Source organism: Bos indicus x Bos taurus, chromosome 24 (genome assembly GCF_003369695.1).
Source record: "Bos indicus x Bos taurus breed Angus x Brahman F1 hybrid chromosome 24, Bos_hybrid_MaternalHap_v2.0, whole genome shotgun sequence".
In the NCBI taxonomy this organism is placed as follows: domain Eukaryota; kingdom Metazoa; phylum Chordata; class Mammalia; order Artiodactyla; family Bovidae; genus Bos; species Bos indicus x Bos taurus.
Window position 1 is genome coordinate 60,708,556 of NC_040099.1, and position 25,599 is coordinate 60,734,154.

Sequence of the window (25,599 nt, forward strand, 5' to 3'; positions counted from 1 at the left end):
GAAACGACTGAAGCCTTAATATTAAAATACCCTGAGGTGAACAACTATCCCTTATAATCCTTATAATTTTTTTTTCAACTAAACTGAGGCACTTCTGAGAGCAGCATGAAAATGAATAAAGGAAATAGCATCTAAGTGAAGGAAGCCCCGATCACTGGCCGCTGCTCGCCGAGCCGGGCAGGAGGAAAGGTGTCCTCCCGGCCCAGCAAGAGCGCGCCGCCGCCCCGCCGCCAAGGAGGAGCCGCGCAGCCCTGCCCGAGCCCTCCCTTCCGTTGGGCACGCCCCTCCTCCGCTCTACAGGTGCGCCTACGCTTCACCATTGTCTGCTTGTCCCAAGTTGCAATTCTCTGCTATTCCAAGATAAACTCCTTTCGCTGGTTTAAAAAAAAAAAATGGTCTAAGGGAGGACCTTTAATCTGTATCAGACTGAAAGAAATGTAAAAAAATATATATCTTTTATTATTTTAGTGGAAAAACATATTGAAATATTTTCTTAACATTTATTTCCGCTCCCTGAATTTATATGGTGATTTTTAAGTAAAATATATAACAAAATGTTTTGGCTTCAAATGGCAAGATATTAATATACTATCCCAGGTGGATAACCCACCTGCCAATGCAGGAGACTTAAAGACACCTGGGTTCAATTCCTGGGTTGGGAAGATCCCCCAGGAGGAGGGCATGGCAGCCGCCTCCAGCATCCCTTGGACAGAGGGGCCGGGTGGGCTGCAGCCCAGGGGGTCGCAAAGACTGAAGCGGCAAAAGCACACAGCACAATATAATGTCTCCTTCCCGTCTCCATTTTTTCCTATGTTATCTCTTAAGAGACCTTTCTTATTTCATGGAATTTTTTTTAATTTTTTTTTTTTTACTCTGGCCTCTATAGTACACAATTTTCAAATAGGGTATGTTTTTCCTCCAAGTCATCTTCGCAGGCAAACTACTTTTTCTAGTCATGCAGCCCCACCTGCTGGTCACTTCTAGGCATAGCCTCAGGGTCCATTAGACCCAATTTTAGTTTTGAGGGGTTTTTTTGAGCAGTTCTATCTGTCATGAGCATTTCATGATTTTTATTCTTCCTTGGAGGTCTTTAAAATATATAAGAAAATAAAATTTACTTACTTTTAAATAACAGAATAAAATGCTGCTTAGTCGCTTCAGTCGTGTCCAACTCTGTGCAACCCTATGGACTGCAGCCCTCCAGGCTCCTCTGTCCATGGGATTCTCCAGATGAGAAGACTGGAGTAGGTTGCTATGCCCTCCTCCAGGGGATCTTCCCCGCCCAGGGATCGAACCCGGGTCTCCTGCACTGCAGGCAGAGTCTTTACCACTGAGCCACCAGGGAACATGTGGATCCACTGGACCCTTTAACAAGTTTAAGATGTAAGATTCTAGCAATCTTGTGTTTCTGAATCTTGATGATACATTTACTATTTCATCACCCTAAGAACTATGACATTATTCATCAGTTACTCATGCTAAAAAAGACTAAATAAGACAACGGAAGAATGGTAAAGAGACATTAATAAACCAAAATCTAGTGATGCTGGTGAAATTGATCACCTGAGCAAAATCTCAAGACTGAATTTTCAGTTCTCAATACCTCAGAGATAAATTTTCTCACACGTACCAATGAGTGAACAATATATTTATAAGAAGAAAAAAAGAAATACAGTACTTATTCAAGAAGGAAGGATTTCATTGAACAATTACTTGTAACAAGAACCTGAGTGAGTGACTGATAGTCGCTCAGTCTGTCTGACTCTTTGCGACCCCATGGACTGTAGCCTGTCAGGCTCCTCCGTCCATGGAATTCTCCAGGCAAGAATACTGGAGTGGGTTGCTATTTCCTTCTCCTGGGGATCTTCCCAACCCAGGGACTGAACCCGGGTCTCCCACATTGCCAGCAGTCACCAGGGAAGCTCTGTTGTACAAAAAGAATGTGTAACCTCAGTATACTTTCATCTTTTATAATGTTTATGTGCCAATAATTATATTGTAGTTTCAAAGCAGACAGTGTTGACATTAGGTGAATATATAAAGGTGACTGAAACAGATGTGTAGAAATGAAAAAAAACTCATTGGAATAGAGAAAATTAAAGAACCCATTGTACTCAAATGATAAATGATGATAACTGTTTTTCCTGGTATACCGAGCATCTGTAATACGAAAAACAGGATACTACTCATAATATTTAGAAATAAAATATCTAGGAATAAAATAATGAGAAATGTATATTGGGTGAAGAATGATAAAATTTTACTTAGGGATATAACAGAAGATATAAATAAATAATATTCAATACTGTAAAAAATGTCAATTCTCTCCAACTGCTTCCTAAGTATATTAAAATAACTAAAGAATTTTATATACAACTGAACATGATTCTAAAATTTATATGAAAGAAGAAACTTCTTTTTTATCTGTGCCCATAGACTGCATGACTTTATGATTCATGCCAATGATTAAAGTATCTATCTTTTAAATCACTTTAATATTCACCATTTTTATTACTTATCTATTTTGCTGCGTTGCACAGCTTGCATACTTTTAGTTCCCCGACAGGGATGGAGCCTGGCCCACATCAGGGAAGCACCAGGCCCCAACCACTGTGCCACCAGGGGATTTTCTATTTTTTATTTCTTTTTAAATTATATTTTATAAAAGCTATATATATTAATATATTTGGGCTTCCCAGGTGGCATTAGTGGTAAAGAAGCCAACAGTCAATGCAGAAGACATAAGAGACACGGGTTCAATCCCTGGGTTGGGAAGATCCTTTGGAGAAGGAAATGGCTACCCACTCCAGTATTCTTGCCTGGAGAATCCTATGGACAGAGGAGCCTGGCAGGCTACAGTCCATAGGGTAGCAAAGAGTTGAACACGACTAAAGAAAATTCTGAAAGACATGGAAACACCAGACTACCTGAGCTGCTTCCTGAGAGAAATCTGTATGCAGGTCAAAAAGCAACAGTTAGAACTGGACATGGAACATCAGACTGGTTACAAATCCGGAAAGGAGTACGTCAAGGCTATATATGGGTCATGCTGCTTATTTAACTTATATGCAGAGTACATCATGAGAAATGCCAGGCTTGATGAAGCACAAGCTGGAATCAAGATTGCCAGGAGAAATATCAATAACCTCAGATATGCAGATGACACCACCCTTATGGCAGAAAGGGAAGAACTAAAGACCTTCTTGATGAAAGTGAAAGAGGAAAGTGAAAACGTTGGCTTAAAACTCAACGTACCGAAAACTAAGATCATGGCATCTGGTCCCATCACTTCATGGCAAATAGATGGGGAAACAATGGAAACAGTGACAGACTTTATTTTTGGGGGGCTCCAAAATCACTGCAGATAGTAACTGCAGTCATGAAATTAAATTACACTTGCTCCTTGGAAGAAAAGCTATGACAAATCTAGATAGCATATTAAAAAGCAGACATCACTTTGCCAACCAACATCCATATAGTCAAGGCTATGGTTTTTCCAGTAGTCATGTATGGATGTGAGAGTTGGACTACAAAGAAAACTGAGCACCGAAGAATTGATGCTTTTGAACTGTGGTGTTGGAGAAGACTCTTGAGAGTCCCTTGGACTGCAAGGAGATCCAACCAGTCCATCCTAAAGGAGATCAGTCCTGAATATTCATTGGAAGGACTGATGCTGAAGCTGAAACTCCAATATTTTGGCCACCTAATGCAAAGAACTGACTCATTTGAAAAGACCCTGATGCTGGGAAAGATTGAAGGCAGGAGGAGAAGGGGATGATGGAGGATGAGATGGTTAGATGGCATCACCGACTCGATGGACATGAGTTTGATTAAGCTCCGGGAGTTGGTGATGGACAGGGAAGCGTGGTGTGCTGCAGTCCATGGGGTCGCAAAGAGTCAGACACGACTGGGAGACTGAACTGAACTGAACTGAAAGTGCCTTACACACACACACACACACACACACACATATATATACACAAATATAATTTTTAATAACAATAAATAGTACAGAGGGGCATAATGACAACCAATAAATCTCTGCCCCATCATTCTCAACTCTCAGCTTCCCAATACAGAAATGAACCCCTCCCTATGTCTGCTCTGACCAAGTCGTCTCCCTCAGTTGTTCCAAATCACGTCACATCTTCGGTTGTCGCACACTGTAAACAAATGTTTCCTTTTCCTAAAGTTTCCACTGCAAGAGGGATGAAGAAATGATGACTTCTAGTGTTTCCTCTAGCTCCTCATCAATCCATATATTACTGAAAATCCATTTCACTTCATTTGAGGTCTACTTGCTGTTCTAATTTGGAAGACTGGCCTCCCCTTTCCTCATTCCTGTACAATTTATCATTCCATGAGGTTTTAGACACATTTCCCATTTTTAAACAATGCACCGTATACTCCTCCTTTTGTAAAGTTTGAGCCACTTTTTGTCTTATGGATAAAACAGCTTCTCAGATACTTATGAGGATTTCAAGACTTTAATGTTTTTCGTCCTTTGCTATTCCTTCAACTATCTATTTCCTCGTAAGTTAATTTTTTATTTTATCTTGGGCTTTTTTGGTCATGCTGCAGGCTTTTGACACGTGGTGCTTTTCAGCCAGAAAAGTTTGCAGGCAGGATGGGTGAGCCAATGGATGAGAATCAGCCCTTCTGTCAGGTCCCCAGCTGACACAAAGCTAGCAGCGGCTGCCAGGCAGGTGCTGAGCTTCAGAGCAGGGCAAGGTCACGGTCAGCTCCCGGGCCGAGGGGAAGAAATCAGGCAACGTGCATTTGAACCTCCTGCAGAAGAGCATCTCCCTGGTAAGTCTTTGTAAGGTTGCTGACCTAAGGTAGCTGTTATTTTCAACGTCCTGTGTATTTTCTTCATACCAAGAATTGATAAAATATTTATTTAGTTATTTATTTAGTTAGGTCTGACTATACTACTGTGTTATTAATAAACAGATGCATATGATATCTATATAATATACTATAGGGAACATTCCAATTGGTGGATTAGAATTCTAACTCTAATTCTAATTGATAAAGACTTGGCTTATAGTCTTTATAAGCATATGTGATGACCTTACAGCTAGGGACACTCTTCAAATGATAATTCTATCTTTGACATATATAATTAGTATAATATTTCACTAACATTATTATATATATCATTATATTATATAATTAATTTTGACTTGTGAAATCCTAATTTCGCTTTGTTTTTGCTCCCCTACACACACACACACGCACGCACAGAAGCAAGCTGCCATGCTGACTGGTAATTACGTGATTCCAAGGGTAAACGCCGTCGTTCAGTCACTAAGTCGTGTCTGACTCTTTACAGCCCCGTGAACTATATACGCCAGGCTTCTCTGTCCTTCACTATCTCCCTGAGTTTGTTCAAACTCATGTTCATTGAGTCAGTGATGCCATCCAACCATCTCATTCGTATCGTCCTCTTCCCCTCCTGACCTGATCCTTCCGAGCATCAGGGTCTTTTCCAGTGAGTCAGCTCTTCGCATCCTGTGGCCAAAGTACTGGAGTTTCAGTTTTAGCATCAGTCCTTCCAGTGAACATTCAGGGTTGATTTCCTTTAGGATTGACCACTATTGCTATATGGAGAAGGAAATGGCAACCTACTCCAGTGTTTTTGCCTGAAGAATCCCACGGACAGACGAGCCTGGCGGGTTCAAGTCCATGGGTTGCAGAGTCAGATACAACTGAAGCGACTCAGCACACACTAGTGCCATAGAAGATGGGTTCCCAGGTGGTGCTAGTGGAAAAGAACCTGCCTGCCAATGCAGGAGATGCAGGAGATGTGGGTTCAATCCCTGGCTTGGGAAGATCCCCTGGAGGAGGGCATGGCAGCCCCCTGCAGTATTCCTGCCTGGAGAATCCCATGGACAGAGGAGCCTGGTGGGCCACAGTCCATGGGGTCGCAAAGAGTCGGATACACCTGAAGCAACTTAGCACGCTGTGTAAGTTGTCAAAAACGACTCCAGTGAAGTCACGCAATCACATCCCTACTACCCATATTTGAAACAAATTGTATTTATTTTGGTCAAGAGAAAAATCCTTCCTAATTCAATGGGAATCCTTGCTAACTGCACACGACGCCCCAGGAGGCGCCCACCCGAGTGGGTCAGCCAGGTTTTGTCTCAAATAACCCCGTTCCCAGTTCAAGGAAAGCACATCTTTCTGGGATGGGACAATCTGCTCCCCACCAAAACCTGCTCTTCTCTTTGCCCAAGCAGTTGTCAGTGTTTCCCAGAAGTAGACCATCGGCCTTTTCACTTCATACGTTCACCCTAGGCCTCCTACACGTGCAATGGTTTCCACCCCATCTTTATGCTGATGGCTCCGATATCCTCCTAACCAACTCTCATCTCTATCTTGAGATCCAAATCCCTATTTCTAACTAATTCATGTATCTTCAAATGCAAGTTGAGCTCAGTAGCCTCCAGCCTCACCTCTCACGCCAGCTCTCCTTTCTTTCTGTAAGCCAGAATGGCATGAGCACCTCCCTCCTCGGCCAGGCTAAGAGCCGCACCCCTCCCCAGTCAAGCCGTGCTGAGTTTATCTCCTTCATGCTTCCTGTCTTTCTACACCCCTGTATCCCCTCTACGAGCCACTCAAAGGTATACAGCACCTGGTTCATTACTTGCAAAACGACAGAAGAGGCTTTCATTTGGTATATGACACTAATGTACACAAAAGAGACGAATTTTCTAAGAACCTAATCTATTGTGTCAAGCATTCAAACTCAATGAAAAATTCTTTCCTACAAGTTAATAAAAACATAAGAGACTTACTTAAATGGTGTAAACAAAAACGATAAAGTAGCTTCTTTTTTCTGAGTCATTTTTACCTGGGAACCAAGCGTGAAAATATTTTATATTAGATGAGAGAAAAAATGAACTAATTTCATTTCGAAATACAAATATCCATTAAAATGGTTCTTCAGAGACAGAAATAAATGGAATTTTGTGTTAGTATCCTACTTCATAAATATTTAAAGAAAATGTTAATGCTATATAGTACCATTACAACACGCTGAGGATGAAGTATATCAAGCCTGCAAAATGTCATATAATTAAGCTATACTTTTTAACTCTTAGGAAACAAAATAAGTCATGCTGCATTAACAGTATTATGAATAGCAGCAAGTTTCAGTAAAATGGTCATTTCTGTAAGTTGTTAATGCAAATAATAATATACGCAGAACGACATGAAATGCTGCAATCTCTAAAACTACTTCTACAAGGCAGAGTCCATTGACAGAGACTTGGTTTGTAGTCTTTATAAGCATATGTGATATCTACCAATTCGGGACGCTCCTCAGAGCTAATTCTACACCCTCAAACTGATTCATGAAAAGTGCATCTCAGAAATGTGAAACTTCAGGACACTAGTCAAATACAAACAATTTAAAGATAATAAATAATGAAAATCATTTCTTAAAATGCAAAATCAAATATTTTCACAAGATACATTCAGTTTTAAAATTGGAATCATGTCCATATTTGTGTGTGCTCTTGTTTTACCTTGAACTGCTCAAGAATCTGTACTGCATTTGTGAACATGCTCTCTGCTTTGAAGAGATCAGAGGTATTAAGCATATCCACAGGAATGATTCCCTGTAAATAATAAACACTGGTTTAATATTAGCGCTAACAAAGCTCAGGTTATTCTTATAAAACAAAACAGACTTACAAGGGAAGCAATAGAGATAAGATATATGGACAAATAAATTCTTAGAATAATTAAAAAATATTTTTTTAAATCGTAACTGAAAAATGTTCTATTACTTTTCTCACAAAATACATATAATAAAATAAATAAAGCAAAAGAGATGAATTAAGTCCAATAAAACCTAAAATTTATCAAAAGATTGCTATATGGCAGGCAGTGCACTAAATGCTCTGCACACACGAAACGCTACTGTGGCGGGCCACAGCCAGCACACTAAAAAAAAGACATAAGAAAACAGGAGTGTGCTCTCAGGGCTTAGCTGCTACATCTGTCCAGCTCTTGTGACCCCACAGACTGTAGCCCACCAGGCTCCTCTGTCTATGAGATTTTCCAGGCAATACTGAAGTGGTTTGCCATTTCCTTCTCCAGGGGATCTTCTTGACCCAGGGATCGAACCCGGGTTCTCCTGCACTGAAGGCAGGTTTCTTACCGACTGAGTGACCAGGGAAGCTCCACACTGTTACACTGTATGTAAAAGTGAGGCTGTTTTCTGCAACTCTGGTTTCAGTTACAGACACACACACACCTTTATGACTACAGGGATCAAATGACAGAGCTCTGAGGCAGATGATATTATTTTTTTAAACTTTGAGCTGAAGGGCTAAAAAGAATGGCTGATGGGAATGGATTCTGTTTGTCTTTTAGGTTTTCAGCATCCAGCTCCCATCTTAAAAACATTTCCATTGGAAGCTGAGATATTAGATGGAGCATAGTGGGTCTAACGAGGTCCCCTGCCTTCCCATACTGAAGGGTAGACAAGTAATCCAGGCTGGACCACTCAAATGCTAACAAACACTGGAATTTGAAGCTTTAGGGTCAAGGAACAGACGGTGCAACAGGCACGATGCGGGTCGGTGACCCTGCAGACTGGCTCTGCCAAGGAACTGCAGTGACTTTCTTTGTCCTGAGTCTCTGGAGCACTGATCTAGCAAACCAGCAATATCTTTGTAATAAATTTTCTTTAAATGGATTCAGAAGCACATAAAAAGTAAATTTTACTGTATGATAATTTTTCTTTTATTCTGAGAGTTGATAAGAAAATTGTACTCTTTACCACTGAATTAAGAGGGAAGGGAACTCCAATAAGAGCTGCCATCAACGGTGCAACATCAGCCTGCAAACAGAAGAAGTTAAATCTAAGACAGCGACAGATCAACAAGGACATTAAGTAATTTAATTTGTATAACTGTATTTTGAAAGATAACCATGATATCCATTTTAATCCATTATCATCAAATACTTATTCCATGCACAGTAGATATTGATCTCTAAAAAAATGTCATTTGCTAGAGGTACATGAACGTATGAAAACCTAAATTTGAAATCACTAGGAGCCCCCAAAGTAAAACATATAAAACAGAAAAGTCACTTATTCTACAAGTTAAAAGCCTGACCACCTAATGTAACAGTTTTTGGGTATTATGACAAGGATGCGTACTAGACAGAAAATAAACAGCAAAAGTAGACTTCAACTAGATATATATATACACATATATTATATATTAATTAAAGAAAGAATACAGCAGAAGGAGGTTGGCTGGCCAGTCAGTGACGTCTAGAAAAAGGCATCAAGCAGGATAAGAGGCTCTTTAGACACAAGTCCTCGAGCACGGCTTTGGAGGCCTGGAGAACCCCAGGGACGGGGGAGCCTGGCGGGCTGCCGTCTATGGGGTCGCACAGAGTCAGACATGACTGAAGAGACTTAGCAACAGCAGCGGCAGCTCCAGGTCCAAGTGTCCAGAAGAGCGGTCCACGCATCCAGTCTCCATGGCCTCACCTCCCCATCCGTCCTTGGGCTGCTCTAACTTGTTTTCACTCTTTATCATCCTGTAGACTGCACTCACTACAGAACTAATAACCTCCATTTTCTACATCTAATTGATTGCTTTTGTATTAGTCCCAATAATGTTTCAGGCAATCAAGTGCTTGGCTGTCAGAATGCCCAATTTCAAACACTTTGCTTGTGATCTCTGAGACCTTGGGCAGGTTATTTCAACTCTCCAATGCTTCAGTTTTCCTTGTCAGTTAAAAAATAAATAAAAGTTTCTCCCTTACAGAATTATGGCATGATCCAATGAGACAATTTATAAAGTACTAGTGTGTAATAATCCCACACTAACCAGCAGCTGCAGACGCTGCTGTGATTATAATGATCCGACCACTCGGCACTGTGCAGACCACCCCCTCTGGGTCTCTGTAACCCGGCAATTAGAGTCTCCAGTCTCCTACTTTCTCAGTTCAGTTCATTCAGTCACTCAGTCGTGTCCGACTCTTTGCGACCCCACGGACTGCAACACGCCAGGCTCCCTGTCCATCACCAACTCCCAGAGTCCACCCAACCTCACATCCTTTGAGTCGATGATGCCATCCAACCATCTCATCCTCTGTTGTCCCCTTCTCCTCCTGCCCTCAATCTTTCCCAGCATCAGGGTCTTTTCCAATGACTCAGCTCTTCACTTCAGGTGGCCAAAGTACTGGAGTTTCAGCTTCAGCATCAGTCCTTCCAATGAACATTCAGAGCTGACTTCTCAAGCCCTCATTTAAAGTTGGAGTTTCGTCCCAGGCTCTCAGTCTGTCTCACTTTCACCATCTACGTCCTCTTTACCAAGCCCCATCTCACAGAAAACTGACAACACCCCTGGCCGCCTGATTGCACCCTCTCCTTCCCCAGCCTCCACTGCTGGCCTCTGAATTGTCCTCCAACAGAGAGACGACCCTGTCGTAAAACCTCAGATCATGCCACCCCCCAGGCTTCAAACACTAGGAGGGCTTCCCCCAACTTAAGGATGAACTCCACAGGCCCACGAGGCCCTGCACGGTCCAGCGTCTGCCTTCCGCCTCCCACTGAACCACGGTGTCTGTGCTCTGTTCACCCGCCTTCTTCAGGGTCCTTTGAAGTGGCATGTGCCCCCTCCCAGACCTCTGGGCACCCGCTGCCCCTTGGCCTGCGAAGCTCCCGCCTCCTGCCCTGGCCTGGCCTCCTCTACTCAGGCTCAGTCTCAGCTCAGGCCTCAGTTTCTCAGGAAGCCTTTGCTGACCACACAGCCCACCGGACAGATCTGCTCTATGCCTTCATGGCTTCCCAGGCCTCCTCTGCTGCACTTATCACAGCTATAATTTTACATTTATTTGTATGATAAGTAAAGATAAATGTAAAATTTATCTTATTCCTAAACTATAAGCTTCCTAGGGGAGGGACTGTGTCTCTTTTTTCTTCACCATTATAGCTGTCACATGAAGTTTAATGTTAGTATGTCAATGCTGAGTGTCAGTGCTAATGTTTGCACAGGGCTTAAACATACTGCAGACGCAGAACGACACTGGCGGAAGGGATGACTGCAGAACTCTCATCTAATGCAGGTCTGAAGCGGCGTTCAGAGAGCAATGGCATTCACTGTTTGATTACAATCCAGTCTGGCTATAAATAATACATGCTCTTATTTTATGAACTTCAAGATATTCCTATCCCTCTGACAGTGGTTTTTATTGCAAATTAATAGACTGCTATCCAATTCTACACATTTTCATTTGCTTGGGTAATAAGCATTCATCTGGAGAGATGAGACCATTCTTAATATGCTGAGAAAGAAAAGGCTTCTGTAAGCACACAGCTGAAAATGAGACCCCAGGCCTTGGTTAATCCTCCACAGTAAGGAAATCCAGCTTCTGAGGTGAACGTGTGAGGTGACCTGGAGGAGGTGTAAGATATTCCTGCCATTCTGGAGGACACACACCAACGATACCATGCCTTTCACTTGCAGACAGCTATCTACATAGCACAAGAAAATTATGTGCTTCCTACCTCAGGTGAGGCTGCCAGTCTAACTATTCGATCGGCCGGTGCTGTCCTGTGGTGTAAGGTCTCCTACGGTGTAAGGATTCCTATAATGTAAGGTGAGGCTGCCGGTCTAACTATTCGATTGGCCGGCACTGTCCTGTGATGTAAGGTCTCCTACAGTGTAAGGATCCCATAATGTCAGGTTTCTAACCTATATACTCTTGTCACTTTTTCCCACTGCATTTGTAAAAATTTGGGGGTAGAATTAAAGATAAAACTTGTGTTAATAAAAGAGAAACAGTAACTGACACACTAAGAGGAAAGAAACCCACCACGGGGTTTTATTAGATCTGTGCTGAAAGCAACTGAGCAAGGCGCCCATGACAAAAAAGCCTCACAAATGTAACAGGCGTGCACATTTCAATTTGCATCATAAGTCTGTAATTAGCCAGTGGTATTTGGAGGCAGTCTTCTCCTTTCAGTTTTATTTGAGGCTGCTTTATTTTGCCAAAAAAGGATTACTCGGGGTGAAAATATTCACACTAGCAGGATTTCTCTTAGTAAATGAAATGTTTTAGAAAAATCTTTTATCATCTTTAATACAATTTTCTTTCCCAGATTTTTTTGTTCTAAACTTCTTATAGGAGAGAAAATTAAATTTGAACATGATTAAATATAATGAATACCTGATTAATATCTTGTCTCTTCCAATTCTCCAACTTCCATTCTGAAAGATACAAATAAACATAAGTGCTGATGTTAAGAATTAAAAAAAAAAGAAGTTATTTTATTATTACAGGTGGTCAATGGAAAAACAAAGTATTGGGACAGTCGATTTTAAGCCAAGTATGAACCACAAGGGTGCTAAAAAGGCAGAGCTGCAAACTTTTTTAAACTAGAATTTTAAAAGAGTAACTCAATAAAATATATTTGATGTTTTCTGTAATAGTTTATTAAACTTCCAAAATGCTCATTAGGGGATAATTGTTTCAAAACATCAAATGGCTAAGGAAGGAAAGATGGAAGCAAAAGGCACAATGATAACAGCTGTCACACGACAGCAGCGACAGTCCCGCTCCGATTACTAAGGCAGCCGACCGTCTGGTAGGCAATCTAAGCTGTTCCTTTTTGTAACGGCTGCTGCTGCTGCTGCTAAGTCGCTTCAGTCGTGTCCGACTCTGTGCGACCCCATAGACGGCAGCCCACCAGGCTCCTCTGTCCCTGGGATTCTCCAGGCAAGAACACTGGAGTGGATTGCCATTTCCTTCTCCAATGCATGAGAGTGAAAAGTGAAAGTGAAGTCGCTCAGTCATGTCTGACTCCCAGCGACCTCATGGACTGCAGCCCACCAGGCTCCTCTGTCCATGGGATTTCCCAGGCAAGAGCACTGGAGTGGGGTGCCATTGCCTTCTCCGTTTGTAACGGCAGCTGCTTGCAAAATACACGAACGTTTTTGGCTCTGACGCTCCTGCCACCACTAATTCCAAATGTGAGAGCAGCACGTGCTTAGCAGCTCAGTCTGTCCTACTCTGTGACCCCATGGACTGCAGTCTGCCAGGGTTCTCTGTCCATGAGGATTCTCCAGGCGAGAATACTGGAGTGGGTTGAAATCAACTGCCAAAGTAAAGTTCTGTTTCCTAAGTACAAACATACCGTTTAACCTAGCTCCTACTTAGACCCAATCTAATCCATTAACAGGCTTCCCTGGTGGCTCAGTGGCAAAGAATCCACCTGCCAAGCAGGAGATGCAGGTTTGATACCTGGGTCAGGAAGATCCCCTGGAGAAGGAAACGGCAACCCACTCCAATATTCTTGTCTGGGAAATCCCATGGACAGAGGAGCCTGGTGGGCCATGGTCCGTGGGGTCTCAAAGAGTTAGGCACAACTGAGCAACTAAACAACAAAAACAATCTATTTAACACAGAGTATAGGAATACAAAATGATGCAGCTGCTTAGGAAAACAGTTTGGCAGTTTGGAAAAATAAACATAAGGAACATATGACTGTTATTACTCACCTAGGAATCTATCCAAGAGAAATAAAAACACATACCCATACAAAAAGGTTCGCTGCATCATTGTAAAATAGCCCAAATGTGGAAACCACCCAAATGCCCATAAGCTAACTGAACAGAATATGATTTATACACATACAATGGAGAGGGGAGTGAGGAGCGACTGCTAATGGACAAGGGTTTTTTGTGGGGTGGGGGAGAGCAATGAAATTGCATAGTAGAGGCAAAACCGTGTGAACATGCTAAACAAAATTCAATTACAGACTTTAAAACGTGAATTTCATAGTATGAGAATTATATCTCCAAAAAATTCAAAAAAAGACAGAACATGTAAGAAAACTTTATTATATAAACCCAAAAGTCTTCTAGTAGAAACACCTAATACAGCTGTGAGTTCACATCCCTGGAGAAGTTTTTAAAAAGAAAATTTCCAGGCCTCACCCAGACTCATGGAATCGAAATATCTAGAAATCTGTAATTTTAAAAAAAATCTATATTCTTAACAAGTACTTTGAATGAGTTGACACAACTAATTCAGAGAAGGACACTTGGGAGGAATTTATTTTGTCCAATTAGTAAAAGCTCTGAAATTCTAAAAAGACCCTTACCTTACAAGATAACCAGAGCTCCAAGGAAAAAGAAATTCCTTTTTATCATGGATTGGGCAAGGAGGCTTGCACAACAGAGAAGGCCTTCAAAAGTACTAGAGACAGGGCAAAGTCTGCCCAGTTTTGAAACATAAATTATGACATATGTGTGGCTCATCTGATTGATAGTCTTTGCAGGTAAGATCTAAGCCAAGGGTTTAATCTGAGTCCTAGAGTAACAAGGTTTGTGAAAAAAGAATAGTACACTTGAACTTTCATAAGGCAAATAATAATGTGTATTTTAAGCTGAATATCATAAATGAAATATAAACTATACAAAACTAATACACAGAAATAGTAATGTCACAAATAACAAAATGAAAGCTATAATTTGAAAAGTCATTTTTTTAAATTAAACTTTGATTTTAAAATGTCACATTCATAAAAACAATAAAGGTAAGCATACCTACCTTGCAAATATGAGTCATCAAATTTCTGAGCTGACACTTTTTGGGGAAGCCTGATTCCAGCTCCCCAAGCGATAAAAGGAGTACAAGTCTCTAAAGGATGACCAGCTCCATGGGAGCCTACAAATAAGACACAAAGAGCAATGTAAGTATATAAAGATGAATCTATACCTGATTAACCTAGACCTAAATATTTTTTAATACTTCATTGTAAAGGGTTGACCCATAAAGAGCTAATTTCCGCCACCACACTCCCAAAAGCTTGCATCTCTATTTAACAATTAGTTTTAAAATATTCTCCAGGCAAATCAGAGCATCACAACAAACAGGCAGAAAGAAAAACCAGAACATCCGTGGAGTGGCTCTGGTTGAAAGAAGATTAAGAGCAACAACAACCAAGGCTTGGAGGAGACGCCACCAGAGGGCAGCGAAGGCAGAAACCACAGGGAAGGCTCCTCTGGGGAGTAACCGCCCAGGTTTGGGGCGGGCGGTCGAGGCCAGGTCTGCTCTGAAGAGGACAGCAGAGTCTCGGTCTGCTTTTCTTCCTGGCCACTCTGGCTGGTGTAGCCCAAACCCCCTTATAAAGTGGGACCCGCTCATCAGAATTCTACACTGTGATTCGGGGACCCAAGTCTCCGCTTTGCCTTGATTTGCTCTCTGGACACTGTGTCTGCCTTGGGAGTCTGGCAGAGTGGACAGTCTCCTCTAGTGGACAAGGTCAGTAGCCCTAGGTCCCCCAGCAACACCACCTTAAACTCACGCCCTATGCCATCACATACAGTTACTTCTAGGTAGATAACGTGGGTTTGGGGGAGGGGGGGTCCCTCTGTGTGTGTGTGTGGGTGTGGGTGTGCACATGTGCACACACACAGTTGTGTCCGACTCTGCAAGCCTGTGGACTGTAGCGCTCCAGGCTCTGTCCATGGAACTTTCCGGCAAGTATACTGGAGTGGGTTGCCATTTCCTACCCTAGGGGATCTTCTCAACCCAGGGACCGAACCCGTGTTTCTTGTCTCCTGCACTGGCAGGTGGATTCTTTATCAACTGTGCCACCTGGGAGGTCAGATGAGAATATGTTCCTTTCGTAGTTAAAAGAAACACTAAATAAGATTAGTCTTTTTTACACTAACATTTTATGCATACTATTATGTGCTAGACACTCTGCATATACTAAGACATCTAATTCTCTGCAATACCCTAAAATATTTGCAAGCTACATTAACCACTACTTTAATCATAAAGTATATATATCACTTAGAGACAAACTAACCCCAGTCTGTCATTCCATGGTCAGCGGTAAAGATAAATGCTGTTTTCCCATCGTTTCCATAAAAATCTTTAACAGTAGACTCAATTTCTTTCAATTCTTTATCAACTAATTTAATATTGTCTGAATATTCCCTGTTTAAAAAGAAAAAGAAGAGCAAATTATATTAATTACATTAATTTGGCAAAATCAAATTTATTCAACATGAATTTATGATAAAGTCAATAACTCCCAAAATACTTTCAGATTTCAACCTTAATGTTTTTAAATCAGAGCTCTGTAGATTGTTAAAATCACTTTTTCCTCTCTTAAAGAAGTAAAACAATCTGAAATCATTTTCAGAATTTTTTTTAAAAAAAGTATTGATCAGCAAATAGATTTTCATGAATGCTTTTTAAGTCTCAAATGCAACAATGATGACTTTTAAATTCATGTCTCTAATAATGTAAACTATGTTGCTTTTGCCACATTTATCAAACAGTTTAAGTATCACTGTTTCAGCTATAGAATATTTTCTTTCTTTAGTGTGTTTATGATATGATATAATACATTTTGGACAAACTATATTTAAGCTTTCCATACAGTTGAACAAGGGGTGGTTTAGTATAAGTTTTATTACTTAAGACAATGCATTGTGTTAAAGATGAGAAGCATGAGGTATTCATTACTGGAAGTTAATAGACTTTACTACCAGTTAGACTAATCTAAATCTAATCTAAAACGAAAAATAAAAGCATAATATGAATTCTTCCTATCTTATGCTCTGCAAAAGTGAGAAAAACAGTTGCTGTTTTATATAAGGAGTGCTACTGAAATATAGGATACAAAACTTTATACTATTATATAAGGAGTGCTACTGAAATATAGGATACAAAACTTTATACTATTATCTGCTAGATATAGCACTGTTTAAATGGAATGTAAGGAACAGCTAGTTACTTTTTGTGATATAAATATTATCATAAAAATGCTTTTTGTTTCAAAATTTATTACAATCCTTCTGAAATATAATCTTTTTCTTTCTGCTTTGATAAATGAGTCATATGGAACACACGTACAGAACATATTTTACTTATATTAATGTGTAGTGTGGTCACAGCACATGTGATTTTAGCCACAATATCATACTACATATAACTTAGAATGTATTCTAGAGTTATTTAAAATATAAGTTCTGTTGTGATCATTACAATGAAGACATTATAGTACTTTAAAAGTTCAAACAGAACAGGGATTTCCCTCAACACCATGAAAGTAAGCGTGGCATTAACATTACCTTGATGATGGTCGATGAGCGTGTCCATTTGTGTCTATTCCTAATAAATGTAAGAAAAAAACGATTTTGTCTTCATTTACTTTAGAAAACAAAGATTGGTTGTTTCTGGCAGCATGAAAGAATTCCTATATGTAACAAATCAGTTAAAAATTTTTAGTTCATTAATTTTATTTAAAAAATAATTCCGATAAAACATTTAATTAAACTTATACAGAACTAAAAAACTAAATTGTCCTATTTTGTTTAAATTTGTCCTCAGGACCTACCAACACAAAGTACTTGTCAGTTCAGACATCTACATTCAAAAAACAAGTGAGCTATTTTCCATGTTATAATTAGGCTGAAAAAAGATTATAGAGACGGGATCTCAATTTCATGAAATTCTAATAATACTGGAGAACTATTCTGACACGCGCCAACAATAAAACAGCACTAATGGCACAGTTTAGGAACGCTTCCTGAGTTTAAATGTTTTCCTGCTTCTTGTCCCGTGTTAGCATCCCAGTTCAACCATAACCTCTCCCTTGGAACATAGCAAATAGCCTATTTCTACTGTCCCAAGACTCGCATCTGTGCTTCACAAGGTATGATAGAAAAATGTCCACATAATGAATGGAAATACAGTTCAAAAATGATTAATTTCACAATGATAAACTGGGTTCATAAAGCCCTCTGAGAAGAGGGCTCATCCTGTACTTGCACACACATGAATGTGTAAGCAAGCGCCTATGGAAAGTACTTTTAAATTATTTTGAATAAGTCAACTGACTGCCAAGATATAGAATGATTATTCACATAAATGTCTTTAACTATATAAGATGTTAATTTTAACAAGGTATTTAACTTTCCAATAAAAGCCTGAAGTATTCCTTCAACGAATTCTTCATTATTACAAACACTAAAAAATATAAATGGTGCCATTAGAGAAACTATCTATTTCCGAATAGGAAAAAAAAAAGGAATACAGATGAAATTAAACATAAATAAATATAAATATAAATAAACACAATCATCCTTAAAAGCATAAAATGGCCCCCTAGCTTTCATATACATTCTAATTAGCCCTAAGAAACTTTAAATCTAGATGGAAATGGGAAGTTTTTCAAGATTAAGGACTTATATTCTAAAGATGTAATTGAAAAGCTGACAAGAAACAAAAAAACTTAGCAATTGAATTGGAGTCAAATTTACAATCTGTTTCATGACTGATATGATTCAGCTTTGTAAAAAGTGCTATTCATTCAAAAGTGGACACACGATCTGGGAAACCATGAAATACTAACCTTGCAGAGCTCAACCTGACAGATTCCCACCGCCTTGTAAAAAGTCAGTCTTCTGCACGCAGGAGGGGATATACACTCCTAGCTTCTTCCCCACTCCCAATATTTACTACAATTATGCCCACCAACTCCATTTTTTTCTTAGCTCAAAGGCACTTGTTCCTTCTTGTACTTAAATATTTATTATGCATTATGGGAGAGTGCATGCATTCTCCCTTTTTCTCCAAGTAAAACTTCTGATTTTATGGGACCATGTCAGTGCTTCAAACTTAAAACCTACATGTTTCTTATTCTCTCCCATGGCTACCTGTCTGTACCTATTTGGTTATGGCCAATGAGACAGAAATCAAACACTTCAGTCAAAAGACGATGGGTCTTTGAAATAAATTTAACTATTTATTAAGGTCTTTTTGAAATAAATTTAATTTAGTAGAAGAGAAGGTCCTTTTCAATTCCGCGTATTGTTGACCTAAAACACTGAAATAATAGCTGGAACTCCAGCATCTCCTGTCGTAAGACGACTCAGAAGCTAAGGCCACGCTCTGAGGACAGAACAGACGCTTAAGAGACCGGGTCTTAACGACACTGGGGAGCCACCACGGCAACCTTGGACTGCATCAATCCTGGGCTGCCTACTGGCATTATCGTTCACGGAGAGACAAACAAACTTCAAAGCAATATTTTCCTCTATTACAGAGTTCCTTTGGAGCCCAAGTTATCATTATGCTGTTGGCCTGAGATACTCTTCTCTATATGCAATCCGGGTCCAACCGTTTCTTTGTTTCCTAGGCTTCTCCATAGATTACCTCAAAAGTCACAGGAAGGTCTTCCTCTAACTGTTCGGCTTAGATTGGACTTGGATGATTTCATATTTTTGTTGTTACCTGATTAATGTACATACCTCTATCATATCTTACGAAATTATGGGGAATTTTTTTTTCTGGTCAATAGCAGTGTTGAAATAAGGTAAAAAACGCATAGAATCAAGCCAGCCACTAACTCTGTCTGCCTATCCACAAGGAATCAAACCCACGATGCTGCACATTTTTGGCTATGCTTATGAAGTTAGAAGCCAAGGGCCTTGAAACAAATACTAATGTAAATTGATTATATTAACAAGTGATACTGGGCAAAATCATTTGCTAATTTTGTAAAGAGATTTTATTTAACTTGAAGATTTTCACTTTCACTTTAAGTAAGAAAAGAAAATCTTAAGGAAAAAAATTCTAAGGAAAGAAATAGGGTTTATCAAAGAACATATTGAGCACTTTATTATGCATTGTGGGAGAGTGCATGCATTCTCCTGATGAATATGCAGACACCTACTGACTGTTTACAAACAAGCAATAAAAAATGACTGTGTTTTGGAGAGCCCACAATGTCAGTCCAGAGACACTACTGGTAAAAAGAAGAATCACTAAAGGTCAGTCAATGAATGCCTCTTACAATAGATGAATTATGAGTTCCAATTTTGAGATGAGAAGGAAGAGAATGATAGATAGGAGTCAGCCAATATCCAGAGTTTAGATTTTCTCACAATTTCTGAAAACATAAATTCTATTGGATTCCTGGTGAAACCATGAGGACTGACACTAACAAAGAGTCCAAAACACGACCTGTATTTCTTAAAGGGACTCAAATGTTTTATTATGATTAACTTATGAACTTGTTTTTTGATTATCTAATTTTTCTTTACAAATATGTAAAATATCTACCTTGTTTTACAATAAATGCCTTAGATTTGAACATTCAAAAGACTTTAACATACATCACTGCTTGTAAGAGACTGGTTCTGTGGTCAACAAAAGACCAGAAAGGTTATTCTGGGGTGAATAACCTCATTCAGCAAATGAGGAATGAAATGTGGGGTTCCTGAATCCCATCCAGGGCTCACTTCACTGTAGAAGTGGGGAACTTCATGAAAAGGGTTTACTTTTTCAAATTTTTAAAAAATCTGTATGTTTAGTGTAGAATGTGCAATTTCTTAGAGTCCAGTCTTTTCAAAATAGTATGCTACAATAAGGAACTTTCAAATTCATCCGAGCAGAAAAAACTAAGATGGATGTATTACCAAAGCAGTTTCTAGCACACTAGGTGCAGGTACTAGACAATCCCTGCACATTAGACAAATACCTGCACCTAGTGTGTTGCAGCGCAGCCACTCAATAGCACGTACCTTCACATGATCAAAAACCCACGTGTCCAATTTTGTCACATCGTGGGCACCAAAATCCTCACTGGATGCGTCGTAACTCTCTGTAAAAATATGGCTTCTAAGGTCACCTGAAGAGGAAATTTGGGAGAAAACATTTTAACGATACGCCATGGACCACAGTGCATGCTTGAGCATATGCTGCTGCTTTTGTTCTCACAATAACATTTTCCAATTTTACAGACACAGTTCAGTTCAGTCGCTCAGTCGTGTCCGACTCTTTGCGACCCCATGAATCGCAGGACGCCAGGCCTCCCTGTCCATCACCAACTCCCGGAGTTCACTCAGACTCATGCCATCGAGTCAGTGATGCCATCCAGCCATCTCATCCTCTGCCGTCCCCTTTTCCTCCTGCCCCCAATCCCTCCCAGCATCATGGTCTTTTCCAGTGAGTCAACTCTTTGCATGAGGTGGCCAAAGTATTGGAGTTTCAGCTTTAGCATCAGTCCTTCCAAACACCCAGGACTGATCTCCTTTAGGATGGACTGGTTGGACCTCCTTGCAGTCCAAGGGACTCTCAAGAGTCTTCTCCAACACCACAGTTCAAAAGCATTAATTCTTCGGCGCTCAGCTTTCTTCACAGTCCAACTCTCACATCCATACATGACCACTGGAAAAACCATAGCCTTGACTAGACCTTTGTTGGCAGATACAAGTGAGTTGTAATTTAAAATGCTAAGAAAAAAAAAATCACAATGCTAGTTAGTATATAATAGCACAAAGTAAACAACGGAGTTTGCCTTCAAGTAAGGATGAAACTAATCAAAGAATTTGGGCATCTAGGAATGGTACAATCTAAAACAGATTAAATCACCTGTTTTACAAAATTCCCTAACCAAGAAGAAAATTCACATATTTCAATTCTTTTGTTCATAAAATACATGCATTTTCCTCAATATATGAGAAAAAATATTGATAATTGCCAAATAGTTTGAAAGGGTCAACAAATATATTAATCTTAAACACTTGTATGATTTTATTAAGGATCTAATCAACCTAGTGAATTTCTGTGTTAGCCTCTCAAAGGTCAAAAGGAAGAGATATAACAAAATAATGACAATCTCTTTTAAAAATGACAAGCTAAGCTCTAATGATCAGAGAAGGCAATGGCACCCCACTCCAGTACTCTTGCCTGGAGGATCCCATGGACGGAGGAGCCTGGTAGGCTGCAGTCCATGGGGTTGCTACGAGTCGGACACAACTGAGCAACCTCACTTTCACTTTTCACTTTCATGCATTGGAGAAGGAAATGGCAACCCACTCCAGTGTTCTTGCCTAGAGAATCCCAGGGACAGAGGAGCCTGGTGAGCTGCCGTCTATGGGGTCGCACAGAGTCGGACATGACTGAAGCGACTTAGCAGCAAGCTCTAACGATACCGGTTCCACTCCTCAACCATTCTACTCTTCAAATCCCAAGTAAAGATCTGAGTGGGACTGTAAATTACTATAAGAAATGGAACACTCCTATTGGATTGTCTCCAGTTAAGGCATTGATCCTGTCCTATGAACTGCAGTCAGAAGTAGGGAGGTGAGTTTAGTAAACCATAGCAACTTCATCCTCACCACTGCTGCTGCTGCTGCCGCTGCTAAGTCACTTCAGTCGTGTCCGACTCTGTGTGACCCCATAGACGGCAGCCCACCAGGCTCCCCTGTCCCTGGGATTCTCCAGGCAAGAACAATAGAGTGGGTTGCCATTTCCTCCTCCAATGCATGAAAGTGAAAAGTGAAAGTGAAGTCGCTTAGTCGTGCCCAACTCTTAGCGACCCCATGGACCGCAGCCTACCAGGCTCCTCCATCCATGGGATTTTCCAGGCAAGAGTACTGGAGTGGGGTGCCATTGCCTTCTCCGATGGCCAACCTAGACAGCATATTAAAAAGCAGAGACATTACTTTGCCAACTAAGGTCAATCTAGTCAAAGCTATGTTTTTTCCAGGAGTCATGTGTGGATATGAGAGTTGGACTATAAAGAAAGCTGAGCACTGAAGAATTGATGCTTTTGAACTGTGGTGTTGGAGAAGATTCTTAAGTGTCCCTTGGACAGCAAGGAGATCCAAACAGTCCATCTTAAAGGAAATCAGTCCTGAATATTCATTGGAAGGACTGATGCTGAAGCTGAAGCACCAATACTTTGGCCACCTGATGCAAAGAACTGACTCATTAGAAAAGACCCTGATGCTGGGAAAGACTGAAGGCGGGAGGAGAAGGGGATGACAGAGGATAATGTGGTTGGATGGCATCACCGACTCAATGGACATGGGTTTGGGTAAACTCTGGGAGTTGGTGATGGACAGGGAGGCCTGGCGTGCTGCGGTCCATGGGGTCACAAAGAGTCGGACACGACTGAGCGACTGAACTGAACTTCAAGCAGTATGAGTTTTTGGACCTGCTCTACATAATAATGTTCTGTAACTATCGTACAGAAAATTCTGAGTATCTGTTTTGCTTTTGAGATATAGAATAATCTTTAATAATTCCAATTATTATAATTTATAGTATAATTATACCCATGGCTAAAGGTCCAAACCTTTTCATTAGGTGAAATGACTACAATGCTCCCACTAAAAAGCACTGAATAACATAAAATTCAAGTGGAATCCAGCTGATTCTAGAAAATGACGCAAATGAATTTTCTCATCAAGAGATTTCTCATATTTGCAGATTCATGCACAGAAACACAACAAATACAACAAATCTCAATGGTATGATCTGAATACATGAAAATAGAAGTTATAAATCTTAACATTTAAATCTTTATGTGATTATCTACTAACTTCTTACTAATCAAAGTAAGTGAACATCACCATCATAATGAGATCATTGTAATAAGCATTTTGGTCAATATTTCACATGAATTAACTTATTTAACTCCCCAAACAAACCTATAAGATAGAAATTATTATTATCACATTTTACAAAAAAGAAAACTGAAATTTAGAGAAGTTATCTAACTTACCCAAAATTAGAAAGCTGTTAGATGTTAGAATTATATACCATTTCACTGAATCCAAGGTATTTAAACTGTATAATCCAACATTTTAAGTATAACTAAGATGAAAAAAAGTCAAACTCACACATCTATTATAATTATACACTCACTTCAGAGACGTTAAATATGTCAAAACATGTATCTCATAATGAGTAAAATGTAGTATATATTTTAAATTACCATACTGATTTATTGCCTACTTAGTATCTGGGGAAATATAATCCGTGACTCCTACCTTTGGCAAACATAGCCAGGATGTCTGGGCTTCCCCAGGACCATGTGTACCTGGTTTCATTAAGAAGAGAATCAAATTCTACAGGATTTTCCTTCCATCCTTCAGGTAATTGAGAAAAAAAAACAATGACAATAGTAATATTTAGATGGTGACGTACTGGTATGGCTCCTGAAGAAGTATTTTTCAAATAATAACAAAGAGGATTAACTACAGAAAAAATGCAAAACTAACAACAGATTTTGTTACCTGTATTATACTACAAATTTTTTTTATAAAAAGCTTACAACAGTTAATTGACTTCTTACTAAAATACAGAATCACTTTTGAACTTCTGAGAGTTAACATCTAGGAAAACCAGAGATCCATGCAGTCCTATTCTATCAACAGGACATGATGATATAAGATTAAAGTTTTATTCTTGAGTCAGTCCCAGTGTGTGTTGAGTTAGGCAAGCTAAACGACTTGTCAAAAGGGTCTCAAAACATACTTCGCTTTGTGTCAGTACAAAAGAAGCAACTGCTTCAGTATTAAAGAAGCAATATTTATGCAATCAATTTCTTCATGTGATAAAAATCGTCTAAAGAGACAGTACCTTTGGCAACTGCGCTGACATCTTCGTAAAACCCTGCAATCATGGCCACGTGCCCAGGCCGAGACTCGGTCGGCACACGCGTGTGAGAGATCCCCCAGCTGCCTTCATTCATTATGATGTTCCTGAAAGATATCATAGATGAAGAGTCAGCATATACTATGATCACAGGCTCTGCTAAGGCTTTAGAAAAACAAAATCACCACAGAAGAAATCCAGTCAAAAGAAGGAGTCAAAATTTAAGAAGGAATCTTTCTGATCCCAGCTGGGCTCAGTGCAGTTCCTCCCACCAGCCGGATTCTGTAGCGTAAGAAAGCCCAGGCAAGACAAGGAACCACCCAAGCACTGCACAGAATCACAAAACAAAATACACGCTACGGCTCTAAGTCACAAAGTACTGAAACGCTGTGTCACAGAAGAAATCACCGACACACAAAGTATTACTGTGTCAGCCTTAAATTTTATTAGGCGTGATGATGGTGTTGTGATCATGTTAAAGTCCTTGTTCTTAGGAGATACACACTGAAGTGTTTAGGGGTAAAGTGTTAAAATATTTTGCTTTCAAATTATTCAGGAAAAAATAATTAAAGTTTAAGTGTATATATGTGTGTGTGTGTTGAGACAAGAGAATGAAAACATGAAAAATGTTTAAAATGGTCATATCTAGATTAAGGATATACAGATGAATATTCATGATATAATCCTTTCAGCATTTCTGTAGTTAAATGTTTTTCAAAATAAAAAATTAAGAGAGGAAACAGCTATACTCTCAATTAGGAGTTAAATTATCTTTCTAAATTTGAGATTAAAACAAGTCAAAAGTTTTTTTGCTAAAATGTATCACCATTCTTTGTCTAAGGGTGATTTGCAAAATCTGGAGAAAAATGCAAAATGAACAGTAATGCCATTGCAAGTGAAAGGTCAGCAGAGCAACAAGTTATGAAACACAAATTCATTTGTAACAGTTTTCAAGCTAAACTCTCAGGTGTCAAAATGTTCTGGAGAGAAGTACCTAAAAGTGCTGATTTAGATACTTTAATTGACTTATAACCAAAGACTGGTAAAATACATACATAAAAAGTCAAAGGCTTGAAAAACCATTAAACCACATGTTAAGGGAAAAATATTTTTTAACTTCTTCAGTTCTATAATGGAAACTGAACT

General features: G+C 39.7%; 1 protein-coding gene across 6 annotated transcripts in view; it reads right to left on the minus strand.

Moving 5' to 3' along the window:
- PIGN (phosphatidylinositol glycan anchor biosynthesis class N) overlaps window positions 1-25,599 on the minus strand; it is a 105,069-nt gene that overhangs the window by 68,987 nt on the left and 10,483 nt on the right. For 5 of the 6 annotated variants that reach the window (XM_027525614.1, XM_027525615.1, XM_027525617.1 and 2 more), the window contains exons 4-13: window positions 24,439-24,560; window positions 23,847-23,945; window positions 20,589-20,695; window positions 17,133-17,257; window positions 15,860-15,990; window positions 14,593-14,709; window positions 12,208-12,248; window positions 8,798-8,857; window positions 7,536-7,628; window positions 6,804-6,859 (exon numbers count right to left, since the gene is read on the minus strand). In XM_027525614.1, coding sequence (XP_027381415.1) covers window positions 6,804-6,859; window positions 7,536-7,628; window positions 8,798-8,857; window positions 12,208-12,248; window positions 14,593-14,709; window positions 15,860-15,990; window positions 17,133-17,257; window positions 20,589-20,695; window positions 23,847-23,945; window positions 24,439-24,560 — 951 coding nt within the window. The remainder of the gene's footprint in view (window positions 1-6,803; window positions 6,860-7,535; window positions 7,629-8,797; window positions 8,858-12,207; window positions 12,249-14,592; window positions 14,710-15,859; window positions 15,991-17,132; window positions 17,258-20,588; window positions 20,696-23,846; window positions 23,946-24,438; window positions 24,561-25,599) is intronic. The other variant, XM_027525616.1, reaches the window with a different exon arrangement.